The following is a 24,818-nucleotide window of genomic DNA, read 5'->3' on the forward strand; positions in this document are numbered from 1 at the left end:
TTGCTTTAGTTGGCCTCTTGACCCTTATATGTTTACTTTAAATTTTACTGTTGTTTGTCTGCTGTTATTGATTTATAACAGTTAAATGAACAAAGCAAAATGTTATCTTATAGTGTTGGTTATGTGTTGACATAATCATGCTGTGATCTGAAAAATGACACTTATTGAGATAGTTTGGTTTAACTTGTTAGCAGCAGCTTTGTGATTCTACAGCATATGATTATCAGTACTTTACTTATAATCCAAAATATTTTCATAAACATTGATCTGATCAAAACACTTTGAAATAAATTCATTTAGAAACACAGACATCAATAATCAGCCTGTGAATCCCAACAATGGTGACAATAATAAAGCATGTTGCAGTGGCTGCCACCAATCACAACTCATTAATGGCTCCCATCATGCATTGCGGTATGAATAAATTATGATCTGAATTGTCTATGTAATTTACTTTTCCTAATTGAATATTCTGCTCGATGCATAGACTGAAATTTGAGGTCTACGTGTGCCTAAAAGTATGATTATTTTTTTAAACAACTTTTAAGAAATCCTTTATATTATATCAAAAATTCTGGATATTTATGCAGATTCACAGTTATGCTGTAACCAAAAACATAAATCGAAGTCAGAAAGAAGGATCTTAATGAGTTCAGTGATCAAGTTCAAATGTTGAATGTCATAATATAACCAACACCATCAGATCACTTTTTTCTTTGTTCATCTGTCAGTTATAACTCAGATACAACAGCCAAACAAAATCTAAAGTAAACATATAATGGTCAAGAGCCCAACTAAAGCAAACAATGATGTCATAACGGTGGCTTACATTCAGGTGTCTTCAATAATGCTCAATCATCACTAAATTAATCACTTAATTATCTCATTAACTTCAACACTCTTGAGTGTGGACTCATACACTCCCAGGAGTGTTAATTTAACACTGGAGTTTTTGCTGTGTACAAAGAGCCGTAGTTAACTGACAAGCTGAGCCATATCGCATTAATTATCGCTGGCGATACGTCCGCGCTATTAATGCGATATGGCTCAGCTTGTCAGTTAACTATGGCTCTTTGTAGTAAATGCCGCTCCATCTGAAAGCAGGTGATGGCGATTTACTACTAATCAAGGAACCGTCTTTACTGATGAGATGCGCATAACAATATTGTGCGATATATCGCCCAGCCTTACTGTCTAGCGACGCCGTAGCAACTAGAGCTGGGCGATATATCGCACGATATTGTTATGCACATCTCGTATTCTCATTTTTAACTCCTGCTTAACTCAGACACACACAGACATCAACATTCAGCACATGTATCTCAATAATGGTGACAATCAAAAGTTTCATGTCGCAATGCATGCTGGGTTTCAGGATAATATAAAACTCCCAGCATGCACTGATGCATGAATAAAAAAAATATTGCCACCATTGTTGAGATTCATGTGCTAAATTGTGATATCTCTGTGTTTCTAACAGACAGTGTAGTTCTGTTTCTTTTGTTTATGCATGATGTGTTAAAAATGAGTCATTGTAATTTATTGCTGTGGTTTCACAGTGGGGGTAATGTACCACTTTTGATTGAGGATTAAACTCTGAATGAGTGAGAATGAATTCCTTAGTGAATGAACAGGCAATATGATGATCTCTACACTGATCTCTATAATGGTAACTTCAAACCAAACATTTTCAATTAAACATCTCAATAACAACTTCTGTAGATGTATGACAGAAATAAAAGTCATACTGGTCAATAATAAGTGTAATAATGTGTAATGGCTGGAAGTCCGCTGTATTTCTTGTGTTTCTGTTCGTGTGTTCCTCTTTCCTTCAGTGATTCTGCTTTTTAACAGCAGGTGTTCATCACTAATGCTCAACAATCATTAACATATTCACTTAATTATCTCACTGTAACACTGCGTCAATGTCACTTTTACTCTTTGTAGTGTGGATTTTCCTGTGGGGTTGAAAGGGTTAACAGTGTAAGATAAAAAGACACACCCACAAAATGTATTTTAACAGTAATAAACTGTAAGTTATTAAACAGGTTTATACTGGCAACACTGTTGCCAGTAGTTTACTGTAAAATTTATTTTTTGGGGTCACCATTGTGCAGAAGAGTAGAGCCTGTGCTTCAGTCCAGGAGAAGATCTACAAACATTGATGATTTGCTGCATGTTGCTTTATTTAACAGGCAGTGACTGTGTAGTTGCTGGTTCAGTGGAACTCTTTTTATGTTCAATAGTTTTTTAGTGGTTTCAAATGAAAGAAGTTCACAGTAATACTTTGCACACACTTTTAATGCATTATAAATTTGAGTTAATACATTTTAATGAAAGTTGGTCAATTTAAGGCAGTCGGTTTCTCCAAGTGGAATTAGTTAACTCGAGTTTAAGTGCATTTTTACAGTAACATACTGTAGATTACAGTAAAGAACTGTACAATTAACAGTAAATTACTGGCAACAGTGTTGCCAGTATTTTACTGTAAAAAAACCTGGTAAGGTCTAACAGTGTACTGTCAGTACTTACTCTATTTTGCAACGAAATAATAGTTCCAACGAAGGACACAGCAGAACTACAGCACACACCGGTGTTTCGTAAACAATTCTGCAGCTTTGAAAAGTGAAATGACTCGCTCATTGAGAAGACAGTGACTTACCGGTTTTAGTTTAATATTTCAAAGTATCACTTTGGTTTTCCGTCATTGCATATTGCTCTATTGAACATTTTTCATTTAAAACATTTTTTGTTTTGTAAAGTTATTCATAAAGGTCAAAAAAGCACTGGGAAATAAATTTAGGGTTTTTTTCCATTGTCCCTTAATGGAAAAGGTATGACTGAAGTGGAAGAGAGGGCGTACGCAGAAGGAGGTACACCACTAAAAAGTTGTAACCACTGCTCTCACCATTAGTCCACAACTGCTGAAATCTTGATGAATCCACAATCTTGCTGAAATTGCTGCTTAATAAAAGAGTTATCAAAGTTTAGGCAGTTTATTATATTATTGTCTTCATGCTGATTTCTGTCATTGCAGGTATAAATATAACTCCGCTGGAAGGATGCAAGGTAAGTTGAGTTTCTGAAATTGAAGTTGTAGAGACTCACAGCTCCTATCAATAATAGTCCAAACTGAAGCAGTGCCAGCATGTGCATTTTAGATATGTGTGTAATCTGAAATATGAATGTTGTTTTTTTAATAATTGCTGATGGTTTATAGGGGCATTCAGTCCATATAAGATGTGAATACTCTGCATTCAAAAGCCAATTGAAAGAATGAGTTTGTGGACTCGCTAATTTAACAATATAAATTACTACAAATTCCCAGAGGTGGGTAATCCAGGGGTCAAAAAGTAAAAGTCCTGCCATATGTTTATTCCTCCCATGAACTCAGTCATCTGATTTCACTAATTAGTTCTCTCTCCTGTCTGAATTAGCAAATCCAGGTGATTGGAACAAAATACTGAGGAGGACTTTTACTTTCTGAACCTGGACTTTACACCTCTGCATAGCAATGCCACATGTCAGTCAAGAGCAAAGAAATAAACCAGAACTGGACCTTATCGTAGCCAAAATAATCTGTGTATATTAAATATGGAGTAATTTCAGCCACAGCCTCAGATGAAATCAACTGAAGAGAAAATAAGACATTAAATCTGTGAAGATCTCAGCAGAGGAGGATTAAACAACTCCACAAACAGCATTACCAGCTTCACTTATTAACAGAGGTGGGTAATCCAGGGGCCAAAGAGTAAAAGTCCTGCCATATGTTTATTCCACCCATAAACTCAGTCATCTGATTTCACTAATTAGTTCTCTCTCCTGCTGAATTAGCAAATCCAGGTGATTGGAACAAAATACTGAGGAGGACTTTTACTTCCTGAACCTGGACTTTACAACCTCTGCTTAGCAATGCCACATGTCAGCCAAGAGTAAAGAAATAAACCAGAACTGGACCTTATCGTAGCCAAAATAATCTGTGTATATTAAACATGGAGTAATTTCAGCCACAGCCTCAAATGAAATCAACTGATGAGAAAAGAAGACATTAAATCTGTGAAGATCTCAGCAGAGGAGGATTAAACAACTCCACAAACAGCATTACCAGCTTCACTTATTACTAACCAGACTGACTTTATTTCTGGCAGACGTCTACAGAGGTTTTTATTGAGAATTAACAGAGGTTTAACTCTAATGTGTTTCATTTCAAATCACCATAACAGTGAATAGTGTTTCCATTAGTTGGTCTCTTAACTCTTATTATACCTTTTGTCTTTTTTGGCCGCTGTGACAGTGTGTTAGTCAAACACATTTGCAGCAGCAAAGAAAGCTAAAGTGAAATGAGATCAGGTGATGATGGTTACCTGTTGATGGTTTATAATCATCATGAAAGAGACTGATTCACTGAGGTTTTTATAATCTAACAAATATATTGTTCCATTAATATTTTCTCGTCACAAACCCTGTGTTACTGCAGCATGAGATCCAGAAATATAACAATCGGTTTAAATCTTTTAACAAACATGAATTTTAAACATTAGCCTTTGCTGACACACACAGATATCAACAATCAGCGTATGAATCTCAACAATGGTGACAATCACAAATATTTAGATAAACAGATTAATTCAGAACATCACTGAAAAGCTACTAATTCACAACAAAACCAACAGCAAAAAATAAAAGCAAATATTTAGAATCAAACAAAATTATAGGTCAATTCAGCTGCATAATTTATTCATGTTGCAATGCATGCTGGGAGTTTTGTACTATGCTGGTACCCAGCATGCATTACAGTAAAGTACTTTTGATTGTCACCATTGTTGAGATTCATACGCTGATTGTTGATGTCTGTGTGTGTCACATTAAACTGACTTTTTTGTGCTCATGTCTGTTAAAGTCTTCTAACTTACTGTTATTATATTGCTGGATCTCATACTGCAGTAACACAGGGTTTGTGTTGTGAAAAAATATTAATGTGACAACATAATTGTTAGATTCAAAAGACATCAGTGAATCAAGATATTTCATGATGATTATAAAACCATCAACAGGTAATCATCATCACCTGATCTCATTTCACTTTAGCTTTCTTTGCAGCTGCAAATGTGTTTGACAAACACACTGTCACAGCGGCCAAAAAAGACAAAAGGTATAATAAGAGTTAAGAGGCCAACTAATGGAAACACTAATCACTGTTATGGTGACTTTAAATGAAACACATTAGAGTTAAAACCTCTGTTAATTCTCAATAAAAAACGTTTGTAGACGTCTGACAGAAATAAAGTCAGTCTGGTTAGTAATAAGTGAAGCTGGTAATGCTGTTTGTGGAGTTGTTTAATCCTCCTCTGCTGAGATCTTCACAGATTTAATGTCTTCTTTTCTCTTCAGTTGATTTCATCTAAGGCTGTGGCTGAAATTACTCCATATTTAATATACACAAATTATTTTGGCTCCGATAATGTCCAGTTCTGGTTTATTTCTTTGCGCTTGGCTGACATGTGGCATTGCTATGCAGAGGTGTAAAGTCCAGGTTCAGAAAGTAAAAGTCCTCCTCAGTATTTTGTTCCAATCACCTGGATGTGCTAATTCAGCAGGAGAGAGAACTAATTAGTGAAATCAGATGACTGAGTTTATGGGTGGAATAAACATATGTCAAGGACTTTTACTCTTTGGCCCTGGATTACCCACCTCTGCTTATTACTAACCAGACCGACTTTATTTCTGTCAGACGTCTACAAAAGTTTTTATTGAGAATTAACAGAGGTTTAACTCTAATGTGTTTCATTTAAAGTCACCTGTACCTGTTGATGGTTTTATAATCATCATGAAATAACCTTTTTCACTGATGTTTTTGGAACCTTACAATTGTTTTGATCCATTAATACTTTCACATCACAAACCCTGTATTACTGCTGTATGAGAGCTAGCAATATTATAACAATCAGTTTAAAGCTTTTAACAAACATGAGATCAAAATGTTATCTTATGCTGACACACACAGATATCAAAAGTGTATGAATCTCAAAAATGGTGACAATCACAAATATTTTGATAAATAGATTAATTCAGAACATCACTGAAAGCTACTAATTCACAATAAAAAAAAGCAAAAAATAAAAGAAAATATTTAGAATCAAACAAAATTATAGGTCAATTCAGCTGCATAATTTATTCATGTTGCAATGCATGCTGGGAGTTTTGTACTATGCTGGTACCCAGCATGCATTGCAGCAAAGTACTTTTGATTGTCACCATTGTTGAGATTCATAAGCTGATTGTTGATGTCTGTGTGTGTCATATTAAACTGACTCTTTTGTGCTCATGTTCGTTAAAGTCTTCTAACTGATTTTTATAATATTGCCAGATCTAACGCTGTAGTAACACAGGGTTTGTGATGTGAAAGTATTAATGGACCAACACAATTGTTAGCTTCCAAAAACATCAGTGAAAAAGGTTATTTCATGATGATATAAAACCATCAACAGGTAACCATCATCACCTGATCTCATTACACTTTAGCTTTCTTTGCTGCTGCAAATGTGTTTGACAAACACACTGTCACAGCGGCCAAAAAAGACATAAGTTATAAGTTACAAAAAATATAATATGAGTTAAGAGCCCAACTAATGGGAACACTAATCACTTTTATGGTGATCTGGCAAACAGGAGTGAGCCGCCCCAAGTGCCTTCATTCCACGCTGCATGTGGGCCAGATCCGCATTCCACAAGTGCCAGATGTGGGCCGGATCCGGGCCGAAACAATGTTGCTATGTGGGATATGGCAGGACTTTTACTCTTTGACCCCTGGATTACCCACCTCTGCAAATTCACTTGTTTTTTGAGGAGTAAAATAAAGCTTACATAATAAAATATTGGAAATACGTTAACTGTCCATCATTCATTTATTTGCCAAACCACTGTAATTTACGGACGGTTTTGGGTAAGCGGGTCCACAATAGCTTTGAAGTTTATACACTCTGTCATCATCATTGTTCTGCATTCTCATTGGTTTGCTGGCAATATGGGGAGAATATATAATGTGCAGAGAAAGCTGTCCATGAAGCTGTCCATTTCAACCACACATTCTCATTACTTCTTTTACAAACATAAACTTTTATTACAGTACTTCTGTGACAAAAGTTTGTTAGTTTGGATACAAACACTGTCCACTGTAACAAACAAAATACAGAAAAGCACCTTTAGAAAAGCATTTTCATTTACACCAGTAGGTGGCGACAAATGTTTAAAAAATATATGTCACTGAATCATTTGTTAAAGAAATTCGTTCAAAAACACTGTCTGTGTCTCATTTCAGAGGCACTCAGCACACCCGGTTAAAGTCATCACTCACACATCGTCAAATTCTGTCTTCTCAATTTTGATTTCAGAGTCAGACTGAAAAGCTTCAAAATCTTCTTGAGCAGATCAAGAACATTACAGCTCAAGAGCTTCCTTTGACTGTAAGTCTTCAAGTCTGTGTCTGTCTGTGTCTCATTTCAGAGGCACTAGCACACCCGGTTAAAGTCATCGCTCACACATCGTCAAATTCTGTCTTCTCAATTTTGATTTCAGAGTCAGACTGAATGCCTTCAAAATCTTCTTGAGCAGATCGAGAACATTACAGCTCAAGAGCTTCCTTTGACTGTAAGTCTTCAAGTGTATTTTTTGAATATAAAATAATCAAATCAAATGTAATTGTCAGTTACATGATTGACATTGCAGGTCTGATTAATTGGCTTTCTTAATATTTACATGTACAGTAATTGTATTTTTCTGATCAATAAATTAGAATGTGACCAATATTTTGAATATGGTCCTCAACGCTTCAGGAAAGATTTCAGAGTCTTCATCATCACTCAGCCCAGCTGAACTAGCCTCCTATGGAAACCGTGTGTTAAAAGCCAACGAGAAACTCATCTCTACATTGGTGAAGCCGACAGACACGAGTGACAATGTCAGTTTTACTCTTGCTGCTATTGGTGAGTGGAGAAACTTATTATTGATGATGAAACTGAGATTATATATGATATCAGGGAGTTTATATAGTCTAGAGCAGGGGTTCTCTAGCCTGGCAAGCCAGACCTACATCAAGATGTTAGGTCTGGAAACTCACCATAGTCACGGCTCAATCCGAGGGGCGGGATAAACGGCTGTCTTTCAAATTCCCTCTGCACGCAATAGGACAGCGCTTCAACCAACCAGAGCGTTTTCCCAACAGCGGAGCTTAGTTGATAGATTCAACTTTTGCCATATCTGGCCGGCAAAACGACGAATACATCTTCCTTTTTTTAAGAATGACTTAAGTGCCGTTCTTTGCTCTTTTCTCAAAGAAAAACTTAACTCCAAGTCCTCCAGAGTCGCGGCCAAAGCCGATTCGAAAGACCGTTGTTCTCCATCAACAGCCGCCATTCTTTGTTTTCAAGTAGCAGCAGCCAGGTAACCGTCGCAACTCTGTCGTGTATGTTAAGACCGCCCCCGCCTACTCTATACACAACGTGATTGGCCTGACCCAATCTGGGTTTTTGCAGCGAGAAGGTTTATTGAGAGTTGCTAGACGTACCTGGCTGCGAAATACATTTTGCTGCCGCTAGGGTGCGTCTAGATTTCTAGGCTAGGGGTTCTCAACTCTGGACCACGAGATCCACTTTCCTGGAGTTTCGCTCCAACCCTAATCAAACAAGCTAATCAATGTCTTCATGATTACAGGCACACAGCAAAATCCCCAGTGTTAAATCAACACTGCTCAGAGTACATATTGTCCCAATCTAAAGAGTGTTAAAAGTGTTAAAGGGCACCTATTATTACTCTTTTCACAAGATGTAAAATAAGTCTCTGATGTCCCCAGAGTGTGTATATGAAGTTTTAGCTCAAAATACCCAACAGATAATTTTTTACAGCATGTTTAAATTGTCATTTTTTGGAGCTCAGAAAAACACACCGTTTCAGTGTGTATTCCTTTAAATGCTAATGAGCTGCTGCTGTCCGCACAGGGGGCGGAGCCTCACGAGCTCGCGCTCAGAGCCAGGAATCTCATCTGATAATATGTGACCCTGGATCACAAAACCAGTCTTATGTTGCACGGGTATATTTGTGGCAATAGCCAACAAAACATTGAATGGGTCAATATTATAGATTTTTTTTATGGCAAAAATCATTTTGATATTAAGTAAAGATCATGTTCCATGAAGATATTTTGTAAATTTCTCACCTTAAATATATAAAACTTTTATTTCTGTGAGTGAATGCAGCACAATCGCCAACATAACACTTTAAAGGCGATTTTCTCAATATTTCGATTTTTCTGCACCCTCAGATTCCAGATTTTCAAATAGTTGTATCTCGGCCAAATATTGTCCTATCCTAACAAACCATACATCAATGGAAAGATTATGTATTCAGCTTTCAGATGATAACTGGTAAGACATAAGACTGGTTTTGTGGTCCAGGGTCACATATCAGAACAGAAACTCTCAGTAACGCTGTTCATTTCGACCAGGAGTCGGACAATAATGCCCACAGAGTCAGAGAATATGTATGGAGCTAAAACAGGTATCGTTTAGTTTAATTACGGTTATAACTAATATGTCATCTGCTTTTATCCACTATTAAAGGGATAGTTCACCCAAAAATGAAAATTCTGTCATCATTTACTCACCCTCAAGTTGTTCCAAACCTGTATGAGATTCTTTGTTCTGCTGAACACAAAGGAAGATATTAGGAATATAGTGGGAAAAAAATATACTATGGAAGTCAATGGGGACCGAGATCTATTTGGTTACAAACATTCTTCCAAATATCTTCCTTTGTGTTCAGCAGAACAAAGAAACTCATACAGGTTTGGAACAACTTGAGGGTGAGTAAATGATGACAGAATTTTCATTTTTGGGTGAACTATCCCTTTAATACAAGCCTGCTACGCAAACCCCGTCCGAATGATGACCAAAATATACTGATGAGTTCAGTGAAGTTTATTGTACATCACACAAAAGATGAAGCGTTAGTTTTACTCCAGAGACTCACTGTAAGAGCTGAATAAATGTAGTATAAGAAGTGAGCATTAAAGTCTTATCCATAAACTCTCTCTCTCTCTCCCTTTCATTATCATCAACATACATAGCGAAGAACACAAAACACTCGTTACAACTAACAGTAAACAAATATATACACACCTTTTCAGTGGGTGCTTAATAAATGATGTTTTATTAACAAAGTTCGGGAGGAGCAGGTTCAGATAATTAACCAAATTATGCACAGCTGGAGATTAATCAGTAATCAACTCAATGACAGAGTATAAATTCACAGCAGACCTATCTCTGTTCATTGAAAGTTTGTCAGCATTTGGCTGCGCCCTATCTTCCCAACATGTCCGAATCAAGCTCTCCCATCCGATGAAGGAATTTTCCGTCCTTTTGGAATATTTGCCAGAATCCTCGGGTGTTATTTTGCGGGCGTCAAGCCAAATAAACGGGTCCTTGCCACCACGGGAGAAATACCAGTGATCTTCTTCCGCATTTTTTTCTAAACCAGATCATTCAAGTAATGTTTTTTCCTGCCATGGAGAATGGTCATAAGGCCTGCAAAGCACCACGCGTGCGTTTCGGGCAATGCTGCCCTCTTCACGCAAAGAATGGGCTTCTCCAGCAGCTCTAGGCCGAAGCCGCAGGCCCTCAAAGAGCAGCGCCGCAGATTCAGTACCGATCGGCCAGCCTACGCTCTCAACCCCGTTGGCTAAACTCCGCGAGCGCTCCGCTCCGTGGTTAAATTTCGCATCGCATTCAGTTGTTCAGTAATAACGAGGGGAACACGTTTTAAATGGTGTCGGTCCAAATTTTTTTTTGTCATTAACGCGCTGCTTTCTTGTGGCTAAAACTCACAAGTAGGGCTACAGTAGCTCGCGGCCTCGTGCATTACGTGCTCAATGCATGCGCTCAGAATCTTTAACCTAACTTATATCGTTAACTATGACCTGCAATTTATCTGCATAAATCGCGTAGAAACTTAGTTATAGCATAAATATTTTTATACATTGTTACAAGCAATGTGCTTCACACCAATAGTTTAGTGATCCTTAAATGAAACAAAATTAAACAAACACAAAGTGCCTAAACTAAATTCATGCAAAGCGTCGTTTTTTACGTAAGCTGTCTCCTTAGAAACCAGCAACAGATAAACGAACAATCGTTATCTAAATCAGAGTGTACTTTGACGTTGTTAATCATCAAACGTTCAATAATTTATCTTTCAGCCCTGCACAGTTTGGCTCAGCTCTGGATTCCAAACGCATGGTTAAAACCATGGGTTCAGCCTCATCGAATCCTGGCCATTAATTTGAACACAGTTGATCTCCAGTCCTCATGGCAAAAAATAAATAAATAGGACTTTCGGATCTCGTCCACCTCTCGAACAGTCAATATCGTTCTAAGCAAACTGATATCTGTGCTCGGCCACTTAAACAGAAATGTGTAATCCTGCAAGGATTTCATCTCTAACCTCCTCTTCATCGCGTCTTAGATTAACGCACAAAAAGATGACCATCGGCTCTCCAAGCCCCACTCTCCTCCTCCCTTTGCTCATCCACACACTGCAGGAGCTCATTTCCTGGTTTCATGTTACTCTGGCTATTTTTTCCTCTGCCACAGCAGTGATGTTTCCTCTGCTCCCGCAGGTTCTCTGTAACTCTGGCTCTTTGCTCCATTGCCACAGCCAGAGCCGGATTAACGCAAAGGCAAACTAGGCACGTGCCTAGGGCCCGATTGGCGGGATGGGGCCCAGACAGAGGGACAAAAAAAAAAAAAAAAAAAAATGTACAAATGTCCTATCTACAATTTATTTCAATATTTATTTATTAACTAAAAATAGTGACGATGTTTATCTTAACCATAGACTGTTACATTACTACAGTTAAACCAATTAATGTGTCCGTTACAAAGCGGGTGCCGGCTTCTGAAAGTATGTGTAAAGAACGCATCCATCAGGTGCTGCGAGGCAAAAGCCTAATAAGCACACAAAGAAGCACATCTCATAATGCAGGTGTGTGAGTTGTCGTCATCTATTTTGGAGTGATTGCAATGTATTCTAAATATAAACTTGTACTGTAGATCAGCGTCATTTCTGGAAAAATCATTCACCGCTTTATTACGAGTTTAAAAGAGCGCGAGCGTAACGTGCCCAAGACGCGACGCTTTGAATTTGCGCGTACAATGAATAACATCGCGTCGGGAGCTGACTAGTAAAAAAGCTACACAATTAAAAGACAAGACGTCTGTATTCTAAGTTAAAAAGCCAACACACTACAACATTTTTAAATGTTTCAAATAAAGGATCTCATATCTATGGGTCTATCTTCTAAATTCTGCTGATGATTAGATTCCAGACATTACGCCAATAATATCACTTTATATATTTTTTTCTGCTCAGTAGCGATCGTGTCTTTCTCTTCCACTTGATTTGTGTATAGCATATTTAAGGTAGCAATGCAATATAAAATCACTTATGCTCATCTACTGAAGTGGGATTCTGGAACTGTGAATAAATTGAATAAAACAGCAAAATAACAACAACAACAATAACATCTTCATTAAACAAAAAAGAGATTACCTTAGATAAAGTTTGATTAATATGTACATACAGTACCGGTAAAAGTCTGGACCCATTACTATTTTTAATGTTTTTGAAAGAAGTTTATTATTATGCTCTACAAGCCTGCATTTATTTGATCAAAAATACAGAGAAAAAAAAACAGGAATATTCAGCAAGGATGTGTTAAATATATAAAAAGTGACAGTGAAGACTTTTTTAAAACAACTTTTTAATAATCAAAGATCCTGAAAAAAAGTATCACAGGTTATAAAATAAATATTAAGCACCATTTCTAACATAATAAATCAGAATGATCACGTGGCACTAAATTCAGCTTTGCATCACAGAAATATAAAGTATAGTAAAATAGAAAACCATTATTTTAAATTTTAACTATTTTCACTATATTATTTTTCTGTATTTTTGATCAAATAAATCCAGGCTTGATGAGCATAAGAGACTTCTTTCAAAAACATTAAAAATAGTAATGTGTCCAAACTTATGTACTGTGTAAGTAAAAATATACTGCTTTTAAAATTAAATGTTGTATAAATAAAAAGGTTAGGAATCATTTTTGTTTCAAGTGTTTTTTTATTGGGGGTGGGGGGCCTCCAACATGAATTTTGCCTAGGGCCTCCTAATGTCTAGAACCGGCCCTGGCCACAGCAGTGATGTTTTCTTTTGCTACCACAGGTTTTATCTTACTCCGGCTTCTTCTCCATTGCCGCAACAGTGATGTCTCCTCTGCTCCCGCAGGAACTGTTTCTCCGGTTAATTCTCCACTGCCACAGCAGTGATGTTTCCTCTGCTCCCGCAGGTTTTCTGTTACTCCGGCTAATTTCTCCACTGCCACCGCACTGATGTCTCCTCTGCTCCCACAGGTTTTCTGTTACTCCGGCTAATTTCTCCACTGCCACAGCAGTGATGTCTCCTCTGCTCCCGCAGGTTTTCTGTTACTCCGGCTATTTTCTCCACTGCCACCGCACTGATGTCTCCTCTGCTCCCGCAGGTTTTCTGTTACTCCGGCTATTTTCTCCACTGCCACAGCAGTGATGTTTCCTCTGCCCCCACAGGTTTTCTGTTACTCCGGCTAATTTCTCCACTGCCACAGCAGTGATGTTTCCTCTGCTCCCGCAGGTTTTCTGTTACTCCGGCTATTTTCTCCACTGCCACCGCACTGATGTCTCCTCTGCTCCCGCAGGTTTTCTGTTACTCCGGCTATTTTCTACACTGCCACCGAACTGATGTCTCCTCTGCTCCCACAGGTTTTCTGTTACTCCGGCTAATTTCTCCACTGCCACAGCACTGATGTCTCCTCTGCTCCCACAGGTTTTCTGTTACTCCGGCTAATTTCTCCACTGCCACAGCAGTGATGTCTCCTCTGCTCCCACAGGTTTTCTGTTACTCCGGCTAATTTCTCCACTGCCACAGCAGTGATGTCTCCTCTGCTCCCACAGGTTTTCTGTTACTCCGGCTAATTTTTCCACTGCCACCGCACTGATGTCTCCTCTGCTCCCGCAGGAGCCCTGTTTCTTTAGCTAATCTTGTTTAATGCCACTGCAGTGATGTCTCCTCTGCTCCCACAGGTTTTCTGTTACTCCGGCTAATTTTTCCACTGCCACCGCACTGATGTCTCCTCTGCTCCCGCAGGAGCCCTGTTTCTTTAGCTAATCTTGTTTAATGCCACTGCAGTGATGTCTCCTCTGCTCCCTGACTATTTTGACTATTTTGGAAATATTCTGATATTTCTCTGACTAATTTTCTATACTGCTGTAACAAGACTGTCTCCTGCTCCCGCAAGAGCTCTGTTTCTCTGGCTAATTCTCTACTGCCACAGCAGTAAGGTTCCCTTTCAAGGCGGTCACTTCGACATTACGTCACTGACGTATATGGGAACTCCCTTCCTCCTCATTTTCACTGAAATCTTATAGGCTAACGCCAGCTGGAGACAGCTGGCCAATTGACGCGAAACATGCAAATGCTGACCGGACCGCGGGCAGTATAAATAGCATGGGCGCGACAATAACGTCAGAATCTCTTTCTTCACGCTAGAAGTCTTATCTGAAGTCATCGTGGAAGTTGCAATAGAGGTTACTCACCATGTTTCCTCCCCGCATCCGATGGCTGCTAACTTACACGCCAGATATGTGCGGGTCCTATCGACTCGCTCTACCCTAACAAGGATCAACCGAGGCCGCACTCACGACGGCGGGCATGTGCCGGACAGTGCGCGCCCTCAGGGGAATAAACCCGGGCATCAACGGGGATGAGGCCCACTGCCGCCAGCAGGCCGCTGGTGGGCCCTCTCCCGCCCTAAAAGACGAGTTGACGCTGCCCGTCGCCACTCCGGTGACCGGTCCTTTCGCGGGCTCACTAGAAGGACTCGACGCGAGAGGCTCTGTTGATAAGGATACTTAGCCCGGTATCTCAGCCAGGCTACTTCAAGAAAGACGCCGTCTTTCCACGGCGTCCTTTGGTAGTCGTGCGCAAGACGCGCGCGTCTAGAGAGACGAGGCAAAGGCCATGGCTCCGTGTCCAAAAAGAAAAAAGGGAAGTACGGATGTTATGAGTCTCTAGCTGCTAGCATAGAGGTCTCTAGCCGCCTCGCTCTGACAATGGAAAGGGCACAGCCGCAATCCGGTGAGTGTTTACCCCTAGTCAGTCTTGACTACGGAACTTTGCGCAGTCGTTACCGCTTATGCTGTTGACGCTGGGCCTACGTAACATTACATTTTGATGTGCTTACAGCTTATGTTGTCAGGCTGCCCTGTATCCTTCAGTGCAACTGGCCATGCTGATTTAACTACGTATTCACAGTTGTTGTCGCTACGCCACTGACGCTGTGTTTATGTACTCACCGCACACTGATATGTGCTATGATTTGTGCCGTTATATATTGCCCTGTATCCTTCAGTGCAAATGGCTATTCTGATTACAACATATTCACAGTAGTTGTGCAACGCAGATGATGCTGTGTTTACGTACACACCGCACTCTGTTATGTGTTCATGATTTATGCCGCTATAAATTGCCCTGTATCCTTCAGTGCAACTGGCTATTCTGATTCATCTATGTATTCACAGTTGTTGTGCGATGCCACTGACGCTGTGTTTATGTACACTGATATGTGTGTGTTATGCTTATGCCACGATATTGCCCTGTACCCTTCAGTGCAACTGGCTATTTTGATTACTACGTAGTCACAGTTGTTGTGCGACTCAACTGACTCTGTGTTACGTACACACTACACACTGTTATGTGTTAGGATTTATGCCACTATATATTGCCCTGTATTTTTCAGCGCAAATGGCTATTCTGATTACTACACAGTACGTATTCGCAGTTGTTGCGCGATGCAACTGACTCTGTGTTACGTACACACTACACACTGTGTGTTTGGATTTATGCCACTATATATTGCCCTGTATTTTTCAGCGCAAATGGCTATTCTGACTACTACGTATTTACAGTTGTTGCGCGATGCAACTGACGCTGTGTTTATGTACACACTACACACTGATATGTGTAATGAATTTTGCCGTTGTATATTGCCCTGTATCCTTCAGTGCAATAGCTATTCTGATTACTACACAGTACGTATTCACAGTTGTTGCCCAATGCAACCGACGCTGTGTTTACGTACACACTATATGTGTTATGATTTTGCCGTTATATATTGCCCTGTATCCTTCAGTGCAATGGCTATTCTGATTACTACACAGTACATATTCGCAGTTGTTGCGCGATGCAACTGACTCTGTGTTACGTACACACGACACTACATACTGTGTGTTTGGATTTATGCCACTATATATTGCCCTGTATCCTTCAGTGCAATGGCTATTCTGATTACTTCACAGTACATATTCGCAGTTGTTGCGCGATGCAACTGACTCTGTGTTACGTACACACGACACTACATACTGTGTGTTTGGATTTATGCCACTATATATTGCCCTGTATCCTTCAGTGCAATGGCTATTCTGATTACTTCACAGTACGTATTCACAGTTGTTGCGCGATGCAACTGACGCTGTGTTTATGTACACACTACACACTGATATGTGTTATGAATTTTGCCGTTGTATATTGCCCTGTATCCTTCAGTGCAATGGCTATTCTGATTACTACACAGTACGTATTCGCAGTTGTTGCCCGATGCAACCGACGCTGTGTTTACGTACACACTACACATGTGATATGATTTTGCCGTTATATATTGCCCTGTATCCTTCAGTGCAAATGGCTATTCTGATTACTACGTATTCACAGTTGTTATGCGATGCAACTGACGCTGTGTACACACTACGCACTGATATGTGTTACGATTACGCCGCTATATATTGCCCTGTTCCTTCAGTGCAACTGGCTACTCTGATTATTGTGTATTCACAGTTGTTGTGCGCTGCCACTGACGCTGTGTTATGTACATTGATACATATGTGTCTATGGTTTATGCCGTTATATATTGCCCTGTATCCTCAGTGCAACCGGCTATTCTGATTAACTACGTATTCACAGTCGATGTCGCTATGCTTCTGACGCTGTGTTTTGTACACCTCAATGTAACTATGCTATCACGTTGCCCTGTATCCTTCAGTGCAACTAGCTATCCTATATAACTGTGCTTAGTCACAGTCGTCGCTACGGCGACTTGCGCTGCATCTGTGTACACACTGAAGCGTTATGCTGTTATGTTGCCCTCAACGTAACTGACCATTGTGTTTGAACTGCGCATATTCATGCAGTTTCGGTCGCTTCGACGACTAGCGCTGCATTATACACACAGATGTTTTAAATGTGCACACTGATGTGTTATGCTGTTATGTTTGTTGCCCTCTATCCTTCAGTGCAACGACCAGCTGTCCTATCTAACTGTGCATATTCACAGTTCTATCGCTACGGCGACTACACTGCACTTATGTACAAGGATGTGTTTTTGCTATTTTGTTGCCCTGTTCCTTCAGTGCAAAACTAGCTATCCTATCTACCGTGCATATTCACAGTTTCTGGATGTATGTATGTGCACGGATGTGTTATGCTGTAATGCTGCCCTGTTTCCTTCAGTGCAGCTAGCCATCCTGATCTGACTGTGCATCTCAGCTACGGTAATTTACGCTGCGTTATGTACATACATGGATGCGCTATTCTTACGCACTTGTGTTATGCTGTCATGTTGCCCTGTATCTTAGTGCGACTAGCTATCCCAGGCGAACTGTGCATATTCACAGTCTCTGTCGATACGGCGACCTGCGCTGCATTATTGCACATGGATGTGTTCTTGCTGCGGTGTTGCCCCGTATCCTTCAGTGCCTATACTGAGCTACTGCGTATAGTTGGCGCTACAGCGACCAATGCTGTTACGTACATGTGCTACGCTGTTATGTTGCCCCGTTTCCTTCAGTGCAACTGGCTATTCTGTACTAACTTGTATACTCACAGTTCTAGCTACGGCTACGACTGTGTTTGTGTACTTCTGAGGTGCTATGCTATTATGGGGCTATTATCTAACTGCGTATATTCACAGTTGTTGTCGCTACGGCCACTGGCACTGTGTTTATGTACATTCAGTTATGTGTTAATTTGCACTTCTGTACATCGGCTTTAGAACATTGGCTATGTTCTACAAGGGAATGTCAGTTTCCTCGTGACCCCCTTACTGGCCTATCATCCCCGGTTCACGGACCTGAGAGAGTTATGGGGCTCCCCCATGACTATCCCCCTCAGATGATTGGCACCCCAGCCCCAAGCTGTGGAACCTTCTTGTGTGTCCGCTGCTGGGTCCTTAGTCGAGCAAGACACTTCACACTAATAAGTGCTGAGAGATCTCCTTGAGAATGACCTTCCACCTGCTCTCGCCCCAGCGAAGCACTTGGAGACCTACGCTCATTCTACATGAATGATGTTGCATTGTCTCGGACATAGTGACTGCAGCGTCACTCTCAGTCCGATACCAAGCTGCGTTCCAGTCGCTTACACCGTTCAGAGCACAGATTGATCCCTGCCCGCCTTCTGCTGAGCCGTCAGCCTCACATGATGCTGATACTCAGAGTGCTGTTGGCCCTGTAAGGGCTTTGCGGATGTACGTGGGCCACTAGGCAGCAGTCTGACTAGCTGTTGTGTGCTTGGTGGATGGTACTAGGGACTGAGACTTTCTCACTGAATTCGACGCTTTTCAATCTGGCTTAATGCCCACGGGATTTAGGTATGCTGGCTGTCTTCTCAGAACACGTTCGCCAGGGTTTCAAGTTTTATGCACTGCCTATAGCGTCGTGGGTTGGTGAGTTTTATTAATGTACTCATGAACTGTTACCACCAGCTGTACAGTAGTCTGCATTATGCAGAGTTACCATTGCTGCTAACTCTGTGTTATGACTATAATGTATATAATGACTATACATAGCTGTTTCCGCATTACGCAGTAGTTTTCAATGTACTGTTAACTCTGTGTATGGCTATAAGGTTATGCAGCTGTCACCGCTATTGCCGTTGACACTGTGTTAACTCTTGTGCTTGAGTGCTTATGGTGTTGTGCTGCCCTCCAGTGCAGCCTTCGCTTCATTGCATTGGATATGCAACTTGGTAGGTCGGAACAGACGTTTCTTAGTCTAGTTTCGCCTATCAGTTCGAGTGCTCCTAGCGGCGCTGCTGGCTTAGAACTGTTGTCTCTCGTGGGAGTGTAGCTTGACCCCGTTCAGGGCTTATCTTCACTGCGCTCACGGCGGGATTCTATACAGTTCCCATATACGTCAGTGACGTAATGTCGAAGTGACCGCCTTGAAAGGGAACGTCTCCGGTTACTATCGTAACCTCGGTTCCCTGAGAGGCGGGAACGAGACATTACGTCAGCCGCCGTGCTCGCCGTTTGATCAGCTGTGCTAGCGTTCAGTCTTGATTCTGACGTTATTGTCGCGCCCATGCTATTTATACTGCCCGCGGTCCGGTCAGCATTTGCATGTTTCGCGTCAATTGGCCAGCTGTCTCCAGCTGGCGTTAGCCTATAAGATTTCAGTGAAAATGAGGAGGAAGGGAGTTCCCATATACGTCAGTGACGTAATGTCTCGTTCCCGCCTCTCAGGGAACCGAGGTTACGATAGTAACCGGAGACGTTTTCCTTCGCTCTCATGGGTTTTCTGTTAATGGCTATTTTCTCCCCTGCCGCAGCAGTAATGTCTCCTCTGCTCCTGCAGGAACTGTTTCTCTGGCTAATTCTCTACTGCCACAGCTATGAGGTTCCTTTGCTCCCTCAAGATTTTTGTTACTCTAGCTACTTTCTCCCCTGCCGCAGTAGTGACGTCTCCTATGCTCCCGCAAGCTCTGTTTCTCCGGCTAATTCTCTACTGCCACGGCAGTGAGGTTTCCTTTGCTCCCACAGGATTTGTTACTCCAGTTCATTTTCTCTACTGCTAGCAGGGATGTGTCTGCTCCAGCAGGAGAACTGTTTCTCCGGCTAATCTCATCTTCTGCTACAGCCTTTCTCCGTCCAGCGAGCTTCGGTCTCCCAGAGGATGTACTGTAGCATGCATCTAAGTTTTCTCTTCTGTCCAGCGAGCATTGGTCTCCCAGCAGACACTGCATGCATCTATGTTTTCTCTTCTCTACAAGCATCGGTCTCACAGCGGAGGCAGTCCTTCCGTCCAACCTCATAGACTGCCCAAATAATTCCAAATGCGAATTCTTCTCGCCGCTCGGCCACCTAAACCATGCTATAGACATAATTCCGCAAGGCCGCCCTTTCATCACGCACCTCCTCGCCCTTAGTTTATGGATAACTTAGTCAGTGGAATGGCTTAACCTTTTTCTTCTATTTCATCTCTCTCCCCCTCGATTTAAGCCGTTGACAGCTCCTTCCAATCGTCGTCACGGCTTTCTCAGGGGGGAAAGTGGTCAACTAACAGAATCCTGGTCCATCGCGACAAACTAAACTATGCACTGCATCAACAAAGGTCGTTCTTACTCACCCGCGTTAATTGCCACTCAGATGCCTCATCTGGAACTCCGCTTGATTAGTTTGTATAACTGCCAAACACGTTCCAGGAGCACAAAATCAAATCGCTGACTCTCTCCCATTACTCTTTCCAGAAATTCAGGACGTTAGTGCCAGAAGCATAAAAAGCTTAATAGAGCTATCTAACCAGCATTCAGTTTTCAATAAATTAGTCTATGGTAAGCCTGCCCCCGCCATAAATAAATCTCAAACATCCCTGCTCATTAAAGGATTCAAGAACTTATCCCACTCGTCCGGATACCAGTCAATCTATTGCAATTGACATACTCACCAAACGTATTCTAACACTCTGTCTCGCATACCATTCCACCAACTCCGTCTGCGCACTGGAAGCACGTCTGTCCTAGCTGTCTTCGGTTTTCTCCACCGCTCCGAATTGACTATCACATCTAACATCGACTCAAATACCCATCCTTCAATCTCAGATTTACAGATCGTAGATATCGAAACCATATTTTCTTCATTCAACAAGTAGTAAACTGATCGAGCAAAAAGGTCACTTTGTTTATATTTTCAATCCGCCAACCCCCATCCAACTGTACCACTCTCGTTGATTTACTGCAGTATAAACGTTCAATGTTCAAATCCCTACTCGGCCCACATCAGAAGCGTTCAAAACCTACATCAGATCCAGCCGCTTCCACATCAAAACGCTCACCAAGCCATAATTAAATCATTCATTTCCATCACCTGCTGCGCTCCATCCATTGTCACTCTCAGTACCAGTACCAAGTTCCAACCCACTTCCCACTCAAAAAAAAATAATTGTGTCTAAACATAAGATTTATGTATTTGAATTGCATGTAAAATTTCCATGCATTTGGATTACATAGTTTTAACATAAACCAATCAATAATCTGAATGTGATTCATATTTTTAAGTCATATCTAAATGAAACAGATAAGATTTATGTAATTGTATTAATAAACTGAATGTGATTTATATTTGTCAGTCATATGTAAATGAAACAGGTAAGATTTATGTAATAGTACACAGAAAAACGCCCATGTTAAATTAACACTGCTCAGTGTTCATATGTGTGCACACTACAGAGTTAAAGCGGTGTTGAAGTTAATGAGATAATTAAGTGATGATTGAGCATTAATTATGAACACCTGCTGTTAACAAGCAGAATAACTGAAGGAAAGAGAAACACAAGAACTACAACTGACTTCAGCCACAGCCTCAGATGAAATCAACTGAAGAGAAAAGAAGACATTAAATCTGTGAAGATCTCAGCAGAGGAGGATTAAACAACTCCACAAACAGCATTACCAGCTTCACTTATTACTAACCAGACTGACTTTATTTCATTTCCGTTTGAATGAAATCAATAGTTGTATTTTAAAGTCACCATGATGGTGGTTTGCGTTTGCTTTAGTTGGACTCTTGACCCTTGACTCTTTAATATAAACTTTTCTCTGGCTGCTATAATTATGTGTTTATAAAACACGTTTATTGCAGCAAAAAATCCAAGAGAAAAAGAGATCAGGTGATGTTGGCTGTTTATTGATGATGATGACGACAAAATCATCATCATGTAATTGCCTGATTCACTGATCTTGTTCAGTATCTAATGCTTTGATTATATAGGACTTGTGTTTTTTTTTATATTGTTTTATTCATAACAGAAGCCATTTGGTTTTACAGCATGAAATCTAACAGTGTTGTTTATCAAACAATATACTTTTTTTTTTATAGTTAGTGCACAAAAACCTTTCATCTATGGCATTACTTCGACTCACACAGACATCAAGAAACAGCATATGAATCTCAACAATGGTGACAAAAGCGACAAAAAATCCTGATGCATAATTTATTAATGCCGCAATGCATGCTGGGAGATATGGGTGAGTTTTGATTGGTGGTACCCAGCATGCACTGCAGTATGAAGCATTTCATTGATTGTCACCATTGTTGAGAGTCATACACTGATTCTTTATGTCTAAGTAATAATGTAGAAGAGAAAGTTTAATGCACTAAATGTTTTTAAAATTCTTTATATTATTTGATTAACTGTTGGATCTAATGCTGTCAGGTCACACAGCTACTATAATAAATAAAACAAAATCACATAACCCCAATAATCAAAGCATTAGACACTGAAAAAGCTAAGTGATTCAGGCCACAATATGATGATTACACCATCAATAAACAGCCAATATCACTTGATCTCACTTTCTCTTGGCTTTTTCGCTGCAATAAATGTGTTTTATAAACACATAATTATAAATTTACATTAAAGAGTCAATGGTCAAGAGTCCAACTAAAGCAAATGCTAACCACCATCATGGTGACTTTAAAATACAACTATTGTTTTCATTTAAACGGAAATGAAATAAAGTCAAACTGGTTAGTAATAAGTGAAGCTGGTAAAGCTGTTTGAGTTGTTTAATCCTCCTCTGCTGAGAACTTCACAGATTTAATGTCTTCTTTTCTCTTCAGTTGATTTCATCTAAGACTGTGGCTGAAGTCAGTTGTAGTTTTTGTGTTTCTCTGTACTTCAGTGATTCTGCTTGTTAACAGCAGGTGTTCATAATTAATGCTCAATCATCACTTAAAGGGATACTTCACCTCTGGGAAGATGAATGTGTATTTAAAATATGTCATTTAAGTAGAAAAAATGTGAAGAAATTTTTGAATTTGGAGCTTTCTAGACTGAGAAAAGCCAGAAAATGTATTTTTGGCTTATGTGGATGAAAGACAACAACTCCCAGAATGCACTTGCTTTGCTGCCTTATGAGGCCACGCCTACCGGTAAGAGTGCGTCAGTGCGGCGAGTGCGCAGTTGAAAACAACAAGGCTAGCTAGCCTACGTGAGGAGTTTGCCAGGGATTTACAGATCGCCCAAAATGTCCGGGATTCGGCTTTTGCGTTCTACAGTCCCCATTCTTTCATTATGTTTACTGTGGCGAGCAGGACGAGGCTGACGGCCGTGGGAGAACGGCGCGAGGCCGGTGGCGTCATCACTGAGACGCGCCGGGTCTCGCATCGCTCACGGAGGAGCGGGAATTTTCTTAGCAATGGTAAAACACATCAACCGATCACTTGTTTAGCGTTCATGTAAACACTACATTCAGATTCACCATTCAGAATGAATTCAGTTAGATTGTAACAAAAGGTGTGCATGTAAACAATGAATGGCGACCGCAGAAAGCAAATCCCGAATCCTGGACATTTTGAACGGTCTCGCCGGCCAGACAAGTCCGGGAAAAGGAGGATGGTAAAAGGAGAACGGATACTTACTCAGCTTTCTCCTAATATTCAGCCTTTTCCACAGAACAAGAGCCTGCTAGCTTAGCTTCCAAAGAAAGACGGCTGACACTGTGTACATTCTGAGAGTGAGATCCCACTGATCTCACTGAGAGTGAGAGTGAGGGCTGAAAACATGCGGAACAACGCCTTCTACTGGCTGTAGTCTTTAGCCTCTGGACAGAAAATCCTCCGATGATGCAAAATGACGATTTTTACGTCATCGGAGGATTTTTTCCAGACAAAAAATACATAAATCTCTTGTCTCAGGGGGATATGAGGGTGGAAAGCATGGTAATTCGAAAATACTACAGGTTTTCTACTAATACAAAGCTTAATGCTAAATCCTGAAGTATCCCTTTAATTATCTCATTAACTTCAACACTGCTTTAACTCTGTAGTGTGCACACATATGAACACTGAGCAGTGTTAATTTAACATGGGCGTTTTTCTGTTTACCTGTTTCATTTACGTATGACTGACAAATATAAATCACATTAAGTTTATTAATACAATTACATAAATCTTATCTGTTTCATTTATATGACTTAAAAATATGAATCACATTCAGATTATTGATTGGTTTATGTTAAAACTATGTAATCCAAATGCATGGAAATTTTACATGCAATTCAAATACATAAATCTTATGTTTAGACACAAATTTTTTTTGAGTGTATCATTTGGTTCGCTGCGTTCTAGCTCGATACAATAAACATCTACAATACAGCGTATTTTTTACAAACAATGGCAGGCTCCCCCGTTCACACACGTAACGGCTCCTCGTTCAAGGGTCGGGCTCTGTCCCCCTTCCGAAGCGCTGATTGAGCCCTCCCGTTCGAATCGCAGTGAGAGTCTGCCCGTCTTAGTCGTCGTGGGACGGCCGCGCTCATGTCGCTGTGTGGGCTCCCCATTCGTCGGGCCGCGAGGGTTCTGTTCCCGTGTCCCAGCCCCCTTCGAAGCGCCGGTCGAGCCC

At 40.5% G+C, this 24,818-nt stretch overlaps 2 protein-coding genes across 2 annotated transcripts in view; both read left to right on the forward strand.

Annotated features, from left to right (window-relative positions):
• LOC308687925 (adhesion G protein-coupled receptor E3-like) overlaps positions 1–24,818 on the forward strand; it is a gene marked incomplete at both ends in the record, with an annotated part of 206,293 nt that overhangs the window by 162,535 nt on the left and 18,940 nt on the right. The window lies entirely within an intron of this gene.
• The window catches only part of LOC308688871 (adhesion G protein-coupled receptor E3-like), a gene marked incomplete at its 3' end in the record, with an annotated part of 35,080 nt that continues 17,855 nt past the window's right edge, over positions 7,594–24,818 (forward strand). Inside the window, exons 1-2 of the mRNA XM_081362311.1 lie at positions 7,594–7,647; positions 7,793–7,982. Of these exons, the coding sequence (XP_081218437.1) occupies positions 7,814–7,982 (169 nt within the window). The 5' untranslated portion in view covers positions 7,594–7,647; positions 7,793–7,813. The remainder of the gene's footprint in view (positions 7,648–7,792; positions 7,983–24,818) is intronic.

This window comes from Scardinius erythrophthalmus, assembly GCF_964197995.2.
Source record: "Scardinius erythrophthalmus genome assembly, chromosome: 3".
Taxonomy (NCBI): Eukaryota; Metazoa; Chordata; class Actinopteri; order Cypriniformes; family Leuciscidae; genus Scardinius; species Scardinius erythrophthalmus.